Source organism: Gigantopelta aegis, chromosome 4, assembly GCF_016097555.1.
Source record: "Gigantopelta aegis isolate Gae_Host chromosome 4, Gae_host_genome, whole genome shotgun sequence".
Lineage (NCBI taxonomy): Eukaryota > Metazoa > Mollusca > Gastropoda > Neomphalida > Peltospiridae > Gigantopelta > Gigantopelta aegis.
The window spans coordinates 6294440-6307803 of NC_054702.1; the positions used below are offsets into that span (position 1 = coordinate 6294440).

At 33.3% G+C, this 13364-nt stretch overlaps 1 protein-coding gene across 1 annotated transcript in view; it reads left to right on the forward strand.

Annotated features, from left to right (window-relative positions):
* LOC121372180 (nucleoporin Nup37-like) overlaps positions 1-12005 on the forward strand; it is a 24602-nt gene extending 12597 nt beyond the window's left edge. The window contains exon 4 of the mRNA XM_041498464.1: positions 11976-12005. Within this exon, the coding sequence (XP_041354398.1) occupies positions 11976-12005 (30 nt within the window). The remainder of the gene's footprint in view (positions 1-11975) is intronic.
* The last annotated feature ends 1359 nt before the right edge of the window (positions 12006-13364 follow it).

The window sequence follows — 13364 nt, forward strand, 5'->3', positions numbered from 1 at the left end:
CCAAATACTTTATTTGAGTGACTAAGTGAATATGAGTTTTAACTAGCACCAAATGAGATGAAATTATCTAAAGTCAGGAGTCTGATATACGCCAGGGCTCCAAATACTTTATTTGAGTGACTAAGTGAATATGAGTTTTAACTAGCACCAAATGAGATGAAATTATCTAAAGTCAGGAGTCTGATATACGCCAGGGCTCCAAATACTTTATTTGAGTGACTAAGTGAATATGAGTTTTAACTAGCACCAAATGAGATGAAATTATCTAAAGTCAGGAGTCTGATATACGCCAGGGCTCCAAATACTTTATTTGAGTGACTAAGTGAATATGAGTTTTAACTAGCACCAAATGAGATGAAATTATCTAAAGTCAGGAGTCTGATATACGCCAGGGCTCCAAATACTTTATTTGAGTGACTAAGTGAATATGAGTTTTAACTAGCACCAAATGAGATGAAATTATCTAAAGTCAGGAGTCTGATATACGCCAGGGCTCCAAATATTTATTTGAGTGACTAAGTGAATATGAGTTTTAACTAGCACCAAATGAGATGAAATTATCTAAAGTCAGGAGTCTGATATACGCCAGGGCTCCAAATACTTTATTTGAGTGACTAAGTGAATATGAGTTTTAACTAGCACCAAATGAGATGAAATTATCTAAAGTCAGGAGTCTGATATACGCCAGGGCTCCAAATACTTTATTTGAGTGACTAAGTGAATATGAGTTTTAACTAGCACCAAATGAGATGAAATTATCTAAAGTCAGGAGTCTGATATACGCCAGGGCTCCAAATACTTTATTTGAGTGACTAAGTGAATATGAGTTTTAACTAGCACCAAATGAGATGAAATTATCTAAAGTCAGGAGTCTGATATACGCCAGGGCTCCAAATACTTTATTTGAGTGACTAAGTGAATATGAGTTTTAACTAGCACCAAATGAGATGAAATTATCTAAAGTCAGGAGTCTGATATACGCCAGGGCTCCAAATACTTTATTTGAGTGACTAAGTGAATATGAGTTTTAACTAGCACCAAATGAGATGAAATTATCTAAAGTCAGGAGTCTGATATACGCCAGGGCTCCAAATACTTTATTTGAGTGACTAAGTGAATATGAGTTTTAACTAGCACCAAATGAGATGAAATTATCTAAAGTCAGGAGTCTGATATACGCCAGGGCTCCAAATACTTTATTTGAGTGACTAAGTGAATATGAGTTTTAACTAGCACCAAATGAGATGAAATTATCTAAAGTCAGGAGTCTGATATACGCCAGGGCTCCAAATACTTTATTTGAGTGACTAAGTGAATATGAGTTTTAACTAGCACCAAATGAGATGAAATTATCTAAAGTCAGGAGTCTGATATACGCCAGGGCTCCAAATACTTTATTTGAGTGACTAAGTGAATATGAGTTTTAACTAGCACCAAATGAGATGAAATTATCTAAAGTCAGGAGTCTGATATACGCCAGGGCTCCAAATACTTTATTTGAGTGACTAAGTGAATATGAGTTTTAACTAGCACCAAATGAGATGAAATTATCTAAAGTCAGGAGTCTGATATACGCCAGGGCTCCAAATACTTTATTTGAGTGACTAAGTGAATATGAGTTTTAACTAGCACCAAATGAGATGAAATTATCTAAAGTCAGGAGTCTGATATACGCCAGGGCTCCAAATACTTTATTTGAGTGACTAAGTGAATATGAGTTTTAACTAGCACCAAATGAGATGAAATTATCTAAAGTCAGGAGTCTGATATACGCCAGGGCTCCAAATACTTTATTTGAGTGACTAAGTGAATATGAGTTTTAACTAGCACCAAATGAGATGAAATTATCTAAAGTCAGGAGTCTGATATACGCCAGGGCTCCAAATACTTTATTTGAGTGACTAAGTGAATATGAGTTTTAACTAGCACCAAATGAGATGAAATTATCTAAAGTCAGGAGTCTGATATACGCCAGGGCTCCAAATACTTTATTTGAGTGACTAAGTGAATATGAGTTTTAACTAGCACCAAATGAGATGAAATTATCTAAAGTCAGGAGTCTGATATACGCCAGGGCTCCAAATACTTTATTTGAGTGACTAAGTGAATATGAGTTTTAACTAGCACCAAATGAGATGAAATTATCTAAAGTCAGGAGTCTGATATACGCCAGGGCTCCAAATACTTTATTTGAGTGACTAAGTGAATATGAGTTTTAACTAGCACCAAATGAGATGAAATTATCTAAAGTCAGGAGTCTGATATACGCCAGGGCTCCAAATACTTTATTTGAGTGACTAAGTGAATATGAGTTTTAACTAGCACCAAATGAGATGAAATTATCTAAAGTCAGGAGTCTGATATACGCCAGGGCTCCAAATACTTTATTTGAGTGACTAAGTGAATATGAGTTTTAACTAGCACCAAATGAGATGAAATTATCTAAAGTCAGGAGTCTGATATACGCCAGGGCTCCAAATACTTTATTTGAGTGACTAAGTGAATATGAGTTTTAACTAGCACCAAATGAGATGAAATTATCTAAAGTCAGGAGTCTGATATACGCCAGGGCTCCAAATACTTTATTTGAGTGACTAAGTGAATATGAGTTTTAACTAGCACCAAATGAGATGAAATTATCTAAAGTCAGGAGTCTGATATACGCCAGGGCTCCAAATACTTTATTTGAGTGACTAAGTGAATATGAGTTTTAACTAGCACCAAATGAGATGAAATTATCTAAAGTCAGGAGTCTGATATACGCCAGGGCTCCAAATACTTTATTTGAGTGACTAAGTGAATATGAGTTTTAACTAGCACCAAATGAGATGAAATTATCTAAAGTCAGGAGTCTGATATACGCCAGGGCTCCAAATACTTTATTTGAGTGACTAAGTGAATATGAGTTTTAACTAGCACCAAATGAGATGAAATTATCTAAAGTCAGGAGTCTGATATACGCCAGGGCTCCAAATACTTTATTTGAGTGACTAAGTGAATATGAGTTTTAACTAGCACCAAATGAGATGAAATTATCTAAAGTCAGGAGTCTGATATACGCCAGGGCTCCAAATACTTTATTTGAGTGACTAAGTGAATATGAGTTTTAACTAGCACCAAATGAGATGAAATTATCTAAAGTCAGGAGTCTGATATACGCCAGGGCTCCAAATACTTTATTTGAGTGACTAAGTGAATATGAGTTTTAACTAGCACCAAATGAGATGAAATTATCTAAAGTCAGGAGTCTGATATACGCCAGGGCTCCAAATACTTTATTTGAGTGACTAAGTGAATATGAGTTTTAACTAGCACCAAATGAGATGAAATTATCTAAAGTCAGGAGTCTGATATACGCCAGGGCTCCAAATACTTTATTTGAGTGACTAAGTGAATATGAGTTTTAACTAGCACCAAATGAGATGAAATTATCTAAAGTCAGGAGTCTGATATACGCCAGGGCTCCAAATACTTTATTTGAGTGACTAAGTGAATATGAGTTTTAACTAGCACCAAATGAGATGAAATTATCTAAAGTCAGGAGTCTGATATACGCCAGGGCTCCAAATACTTTATTTGAGTGACTAAGTGAATATGAGTTTTAACTAGCACCAAATGAGATGAAATTATCTAAAGTCAGGAGTCTGATATACGCCAGGGCTCCAAATACTTTATTTGAGTGACTAAGTGAATATGAGTTTTAACTAGCACCAAATGAGATGAAATTATCTAAAGTCAGGAGTCTGATATACGCCAGGGCTCCAAATACTTTATTTGAGTGACTAAGTGAATATGAGTTTTAACTAGCACCAAATGAGATGAAATTATCTAAAGTCAGGAGTCTGATATACGCCAGGGCTCCAAATACTTTATTTGAGTGACTAAGTGAATATGAGTTTTAACTAGCACCAAATGAGATGAAATTATCTAAAGTCAGGAGTCTGATATACGCCAGGGCTCCAAATACTTTATTTGAGTGACTAAGTGAATATGAGTTTTAACTAGCACCAAATGAGATGAAATTATCTAAAGTCAGGAGTCTGATATACGCCAGGGCTCCAAATACTTTATTTGAGTGACTAAGTGAATATGAGTTTTAACTAGCACCAAATGAGATGAAATTATCTAAAGTCAGGAGTCTGATATACGCCAGGGCTCCAAATACTTTATTTGAGTGACTAAGTGAATATGAGTTTTAACTAGCACCAAATGAGATGAAATTATCTAAAGTCAGGAGTCTGATATACGCCAGGGCTCCAAATACTTTATTTGAGTGACTAAGTGAATATGAGTTTTAACTAGCACCAAATGAGATGAAATTATCTAAAGTCAGGAGTCTGATATACGCCAGGGCTCCAAATACTTTATTTGAGTGACTAAGTGAATATGAGTTTTAACTAGCACCAAATGAGATGAAATTATCTAAAGTCAGGAGTCTGATATACGCCAGGGCTCCAAATACTTTATTTGAGTGACTAAGTGAATATGAGTTTTAACTAGCACCAAATGAGATGAAATTATCTAAAGTCAGGAGTCTGATATACGCCAGGGCTCCAAATACTTTATTTGAGTGACTAAGTGAATATGAGTTTTAACTAGCACCAAATGAGATGAAATTATCTAAAGTCAGGAGTCTGATATACGCCAGGGCTCCAAATACTTTATTTGAGTGACTAAGTGAATATGAGTTTTAACTAGCACCAAATGAGATGAAATTATCTAAAGTCAGGAGTCTGATATACGCCAGGGCTCCAAATACTTTATTTGAGTGACTAAGTGAATATGAGTTTTAACTAGCACCAAATGAGATGAAATTATCTAAAGTCAGGAGTCTGATATACGCCAGGGCTCCAAATACTTTATTTGAGTGACTAAGTGAATATGAGTTTTAACTAGCACCAAATGAGATGAAATTATCTAAAGTCAGGAGTCTGATATACGCCAGGGCTCCAAATACTTTATTTGAGTGACTAAGTGAATATGAGTTTTAACTAGCACCAAATGAGATGAAATTATCTAAAGTCAGGAGTCTGATATACGCCAGGGCTCCAAATACTTTATTTGAGTGACTAAGTGAATATGAGTTTTAACTAGCACCAAATGAGATGAAATTATCTAAAGTCAGGAGTCTGATATACGCCAGGGCTCCAAATACTTTATTTGAGTGACTAAGTGAATATGAGTTTTAACTAGCACCAAATGAGATGAAATTATCTAAAGTCAGGAGTCTGATATACGCCAGGGCTCCAAATACTTTATTTGAGTGACTAAGTGAATATGAGTTTTAACTAGCACCAAATGAGATGAAATTATCTAAAGTCAGGAGTCTGATATACGCCAGGGCTCCAAATACTTTATTTGAGTGACTAAGTGAATATGAGTTTTAACTAGCACCAAATGAGATGAAATTATCTAAAGTCAGGAGTCTGATATACGCCAGGGCTCCAAATACTTTATTTGAGTGACTAAGTGAATATGAGTTTTAACTAGCACCAAATGAGATGAAATTATCTAAAGTCAGGAGTCTGATATACGCCAGGGCTCCAAATACTTTATTTGAGTGACTAAGTGAATATGAGTTTTAACTAGCACCAAATGAGATGAAATTATCTAAAGTCAGGAGTCTGATATACGCCAGGGCTCCAAATACTTTATTTGAGTGACTAAGTGAATATGAGTTTTAACTAGCACCAAATGAGATGAAATTATCTAAAGTCAGGAGTCTGATATACGCCAGGGCTCCAAATACTTTATTTGAGTGACTAAGTGAATATGAGTTTTAACTAGCACCAAATGAGATGAAATTATCTAAAGTCAGGAGTCTGATATACGCCAGGGCTCCAAATACTTTATTTGAGTGACTAAGTGAATATGAGTTTTAACTAGCACCAAATGAGATGAAATTATCTAAAGTCAGGAGTCTGATATACGCCAGGGCTCCAAATACTTTATTTGAGTGACTAAGTGAATATGAGTTTTAACTAGCACCAAATGAGATGAAATTATCTAAAGTCAGGAGTCTGATATACGCCAGGGCTCCAAATACTTTATTTGAGTGACTAAGTGAATATGAGTTTTAACTAGCACCAAATGAGATGAAATTATCTAAAGTCAGGAGTCTGATATACGCCAGGGCTCCAAATACTTTATTTGAGTGACTAAGTGAATATGAGTTTTAACTAGCACCAAATGAGATGAAATTATCTAAAGTCAGGAGTCTGATATACGCCAGGGCTCCAAATACTTTATTTGAGTGACTAAGTGAATATGAGTTTTAACTAGCACCAAATGAGATGAAATTATCTAAAGTCAGGAGTCTGATATACGCCAGGGCTCCAAATACTTTATTTGAGTGACTAAGTGAATATGAGTTTTAACTAGCACCAAATGAGATGAAATTATCTAAAGTCAGGAGTCTGATATACGCCAGGGCTCCAAATACTTTATTTGAGTGACTAAGTGAATATGAGTTTTAACTAGCACCAAATGAGATGAAATTATCTAAAGTCAGGAGTCTGATATACGCCAGGGCTCCAAATACTTTATTTGAGTGACTAAGTGAATATGAGTTTTAACTAGCACCAAATGAGATGAAATTATCTAAAGTCAGGAGTCTGATATACGCCAGGGCTCCAAATACTTTATTTGAGTGACTAAGTGAATATGAGTTTTAACTAGCACCTAATGAGATAATGTTTGTCTTGTCCTAGGCTCAAAGACCCCTAAGGCCATCCATGGTCCAAGGCATTATTTTTAAAACACTTAACTTTCGATAGCACATTTGTAAAAGCTATATGCTTTAATCTCAGCCTGTCAATCATTTACTGCTAAGGCATTCATTGGATGAAATATAAAAAAGGGCCACATCCTATGCATACTAATGAGAAGCCTGTGATAAAATGCTTGTTGAGTTGATAGGTTTTCAGTCAGGATAAATAAAAAATGAATCACATGGGGTGAGGAGGGGGAGCAATTCAGTGTAATTATTATTTTATGTCTGGTGAGTCAGCTACAATGTGTGTTCTCTGTATACTTGGTTTAAATAACACTCTATTTTGAGGTGGTGGGTATATTAACAAAAATGGCATTCCTCTTCCTGTAGGATGAATTTTGGAAGAGCCATTATTTTGAAAGCCAAACTAAGTGAAATTTATTAATAAAATAAAATAAAATAGCTGAACATTTAGGAGCAAGATTCTTTCAAGGCCATGGATATTTCAAACAGCTTTTATGGTGCTGACTAATGTAATAGAGACGAAATTGAGGAGACCGCATGCAAATATTTTATTAGCCAATTTTTTATTCAAATATAAAACCTTTACAATGCATCTTTCAATGACCTATTCAGTATGTAATGAAATTACATTTTCAGTGTAGTCCATCTAGCTATTACAATACAAGGCAATTTAATTTTTAAAAGTTTTTATCCAAGCTGTAATGAAGGAATAAAGTGACATTATTTACGAGAGCAAATATTTGTCATGTGTCTCAACACATTTTATAATTTGTCATGTGTCTCAACACATTTTATAATTTGTCATGTGTCTCAACACATTTTATAATTTGTCATGTGTCTCAACACATTTTATAATTTGTCATGTGTCTCAACACAGTTTATAATTTGTCATGTGTCTCAACACAGTTTATAATTTGTCATGTGTCTCAACACAGTTTATAATTTGTCATGTGTCTCAACACATTTTATAATTTGCTTTGTTTAAGAATTGCCTGTTATTTCTTTTATCTGGTGTATAAACCAAAACAAATAATTGCAAAGTGATTTACATAATGTTTTTTTTTTAGTATTCATACCAAGATGAATCTAATAGAATAAGGGACAATTATTATAATTAAATTTCAAACATATTTATTAATAAAAACACAAACAAGATTTATTTTATTATGAAACTTTTTTAGTGTTTTTGACCGCTAATGTTCAATAATACAACGTACCAACATAAACAGACATTATCAGACTGGACTGACGATGTCATTGTTTTATTCATCAAGAAATGTACCAACATAAAGAGACATCAGATTGGACTGACGATGTCATTGTTTTATTCATCAAGAAACGTACCAACATAAACAGACATTATCAGATTGGACTGACGATGTCATTGTTTTATTCATCAAGAAATGACCAAACTCACATTACTATGGCTGGACCAATGGGATGGCTTTAAATTGCAATGAATCTAATGGAAATTTAAATATATTTAAATGAAGGAAGACTATTAAAAACATTTTTTTTTTTTTTTTTTTTAAAGAATAGAAAAACACATACCATGTCTTTCTAATAAATGAATGCATTTTTTCTTCACAACTTCATTTATAACACTTTAGTAAAATTCTGTATTACTACTCTCAATAAAAATGTTGCAATAATTTCCTAAGTCATGGTATAATACCTGTTCAGTGATGTGTAATCACTGAGGCAAAACTTTCTTGACTCCTTCAACGTTATCGTTATTTACCCCACCTCCCCACCTTCCAGTTTCCTCTTTTAACTTTCACCCCTTCTTTCAGGTTCCCTTTTCTTGTCACTCCCATCCTGGATTTTATCCTCCCCTTCCCCTCCTTTTTCTCATTTCAGGTATTAATATTAATTTAAATGACAGTTAAATTTTAAAAAAGAACATCAAGAAAAAAGAAAAAAAGAAAGAGAAAAGAAAAAGAAAATGAAAATGAAAGAGAAAAAAAGAAAAGAAAAAAGAAAAGAAAAGTAAAAACAGATAAAAAGAAAAGAAAAGAAAAAGAATTTAAAAAAATGCTTACAAATTAAAAAGGCTGAAAGTACTTTAACAATGCTGTGTTAAAAAGGTAATCAATATGTGATATATATATAAAATGTATATATCAAAAAATATATTTTTTTACTTATAAATAAAGTTAATTGTATTAAAAGTGAAGATAATGACAGGTCAGACTCACTTGGACTGTCGCAGTGCTCGCAGTACTGGGGCGCTCCGTTCTGTGGGTAGATAATAATTCTCATAGCGGGTCTACGTGCTGTCCACCGCACACACAAAGCCTTTACCGTTGTGTGAGGTAGTTACCCGCCCTTAACTGAGGTACCGTTAGAGAAAATCACCTTTTAACAGTTTCCACTTTTTCCTTCGGATGGCCTGCGAAAACCGCCGAGGCATGAACTGACAAGAAAAGGCGGCATGAAATATTGTATCAAACATCGGTTCCCTCTCAGTGCCCACAGACAGATACACTACAATAGAGATCACCTGTAACAGTTTGGTCCAAAGAAAAAAATTCATGAACTGAAAATTATCTTTTATTCTAATCTAGATGGACGGTTAAATCGCAACATTATATTACTTACATTGTAAATTTTATTTTATCTTTGTCACACACTAGCTCTGTGGGAGATTTAGCCAGCAAGAAATCACTATGATATTCGTTTAACACACAAAACAAAGGAAAGAATTCTGTTGTAAGTCTACATAAAAGTTAATCACGACACGTAACTGAAATACAAGACAGCCAGGAATTGTCTTGTCACATGCAAAAGGAGTAATCTACAAACACATTCTTACTGTATCGTAAAATACATCTGTGGACTACCACACGGACAAAACGATCATTCGATTATCTAGTAAACAGGTCTGATTAAAAAACAATATAGTAAGTATGATTTGCATGTAAGTGGAAGTAAAGGATTATCATACTGAATTTTCAAAAGTAAAACATTTAAAACTTGTAACTTATTAGGGTGTAAACTGCAGGCTTTGAGCTGTTGTTTGCCACAATCTAGCCATTTAAAGTTGAATTTTGCTCATAGCTGTCATTACCAATTTGCCACAAATATGACATGCATACAAGTGGAAGTAAAGGATTATCATACTAAAGTTTCAAAAATAAATATTTAACGATTGTAACTTATTAAGGTGAAAGCAGCAGGATTTAAGCTGTTGTTACCAATTTACCACACAGCTAATTCAAAAACTGTGTGGCATTTGTATGTGTACAGCTATTATAAAAAATAATTCTATTTAGGTAAATGTTACTTTAATTTGGCTCTAGATTTTCTTACCAAATTTGCCAAATTGCTATTCAATTTTAGTGCCCAGCTTAAACTGTAAAGCTATCACTCATCAAATCACCAGATACAGACTGAAGTTCAGTTTTTCAAATGTATTGTTGAACTAGTTCTTGAGGAATTCATTATGAAATACAATTATTTAAATTTGTATTTCATAATGAATTCCTCAAGAACTAGTTCAACAATAAACTTGTGTAATGAGCTGATATTTGGTTCAACTATGAACAAAAAAGGGATACTCATTTTTGCAAAACAATTCACAAAAAATCTTTCTACTCATTTACAAACTTTGGGTACTGATTTAACCAAAACAATTTCCAAAAGTTGGCTATTCATTCTAGAAAACAATTCACCAATTTGGCTACTCATATTACATAACAATTCATCAATTTGGCTACTCATTTTACAAAACAATTTGTTAAATTTTGCTACTGATTTACAAAACCATTCTCCAATTTGGCTACCCATTCTAGCAAAAAACTGTCAAATTTGGCTTTTTATTTTACAATTTTGTTTTGTCAAATTTGGCTACTCATTTTAAGAAACAATTGACTAATTTGGCTACTCATTTTACAAAACAATTGATTAATTTGGCTACTCATTTTAAAAAACAATTGACTAATATGGCTATTTATTTTACAATACAATTGACTAATAATGGCTATTTATTTTATAATACAATTGACTAATATGGCTATTCATTTTACAATACAATTGACTAATATGGCTATTCATTTTACAATACAATTGACTAATATGGCTATTTATTTTACAATACAATCGACTAATATGGCTATTCATTTTACAATACAATTGACTAATATGGCTATTCATTTTACAATACAATTGACTAATATGGCTATTCATTTTACAATACAATTGACTAATATGGCTATTCATTTTACAATACAATTGACTAATATGGCTATTTATTTTACAATACAATTCACCAATTTGATTATTCATTTTATAAAACAATGTTAAATTTTGCAACTCACTTTACATTTTTGTCCACTCGTTATATAAAATGATTCGTAAAATTTGACTTTTCGTTTTACAATTTTGTTTTGTCTAATTTGGCTACTGATTTTTCAAAACAATTTGTCAAATTTGGCCACTTATTTTACAAAACAATTTGTCAAATTCGGTTACTCAGTTTAGAAAGTTATTCACCAAATATAGCTACACATTTTCAAAATCTAATTACATGTACCCTTTTTAAAAAATACCCCAAAACCAACAATAATAATAAGAATGAAGAAAATAAAAATAAATTAATAATAAATATGACTACTCAATTTAGAAAACAACAACCCCAAAATAAACAATAACAATCACTAAATGTGATGTTGTTATTCATTTTCAAAACAATTCTCTCATTATTCATATGCTATTCCTTTTATATTTGCAGAATTATATCAAAATTTACCCCCCCCCCCCCCGACAAAACCCCCAACCATGACCCCATACAAAACCAACACCTACCCCACAAACTCTATGTCTCAGCAAATTGTTTCATTCATGTACCAACTAATTTAATTATATGACAAAGATGAAGAAAAACATCAAAATTTTACGAAATGCATCAATGTTCTATCAATTTTTGTTTTTATTGCTGTTAACTTGATTTAAACAAACTAAACCCCTTTTTGAAAAACTTGATGTGTTAGGTGACATGTACAGAGATATGTCTGCTCGACCTCAGACCGATTCCCAAGTCCCAACAGCCAGGCCACATTATCCGAGTTAATGGACATTAAAATTATATTGAAACCAGAGTTGGTGATTTGCCACTTCACCGCATGGTGCCGTATTGGATTATTGGCTTTAATATGAAAAAGACACAAGTGGATGAAAAGTATCCTGACAAATGGTGTGCAAAATCTGAGTTAATTGTTGTATGTAGCTTCTGTTTCAGAGAGGCACACGCCATACTGCCATTCTCTGACCAAAGAGGAAAACAAAAAGGAAATCTACAGATGAAACACAGTAAGATAATGATAAATTAAATACAAAAAACAAAACTATCAACATCTTAAATTATCCCACAATCGCCTGTTCACACGATGTGTCACTGCCAACAGTAGATCTATATATATATTTTTGTTGTATTTTTATCAAACATTTTATCAACTATTTTCCAACTGACCATAAACTTTAATGTGTGGAGCACCTCTAAAGCCCACACAAAGGAGCTGCCAGATGTGGCTTTATAAACTCATGGGATAAGAAACTTTGTAAAAACATACTTCATTAACTACTTTATGTCATTAATCAGATTGTTTCTTTCTTTATAAATGAAAAATAAATGATTTAACCAATCTAAGAAGAAGCATTCTGAGAGTATTGCTAAAACAATGCACATCCCCTAATGGATATAAGTCGACATATCTCCTAACTTCAAGAACCGTAATTCTGTCAAAAACAGGCAAACCCAATGAAACTCCATAGTGATCTGTAGCTCTATTTGGACATTATTTTAGGGGACTATAAACAACAAATGATTAATTCATTGTTTTTATGTGTTACGGTTATATTTTATGATCGTTCTCAGAAAATCAAGCATTTACTGTGTGATGGCATTCGTTGTAAGAGAGGTAAATTGGTCACCAATATTCTGCTGATAGAAGGGGTATGTGTTTGCAGAATAAATAGCCTTTCACTTAGGTATGATGTTTAGCTGCATAATCAACTGACATTAATCCTCTTGGGATCAAACTGAGTAGACCCAGTCACTCAGTGGGTTTTCCCCCATCCCAACCAGTTCCCCATGACTGGTATATCAAAGGCTGTGATATGTGCTGTCCTGCTTGTGTAAAAGTGCATATAAAAGATCCCTTAAATTGTTGCTAAAGGGAAAATGTAATGACTTTCTTCTAAGACTATACAATGAAATGACCGAAAGATCTGACATTGAATATAAATGATGAATAAATCAATGTGCTTTAGTTGTGTCGTTAAACAATAACAACAACAGTAGTAAAAAAAAGTACTTTTTTTTCGCTCTCAGGATTAAGGTTGATAAATGAAGCTCTCTGGTTGAGGAAACAACAAAGAGACTACCCTCCATAAACAGCGGTCTACCTAGTAACAATTTGTCTGCAAACACAGACGCACACCCACACACTGACTGTAACCCGTAATTAGTATTTCAGACAAGAACATCCCAAAGAAAGCAATGATAGCATTATTGAAAACAAATTATTTAGACCTTTGAATATGAATTAACTTGAAGTGGAGTTTACTTTAAAATAAAGCTCCTCTGTTGATCTTCAACCTTCTTGTAATATTTCCTCAATGAAATATG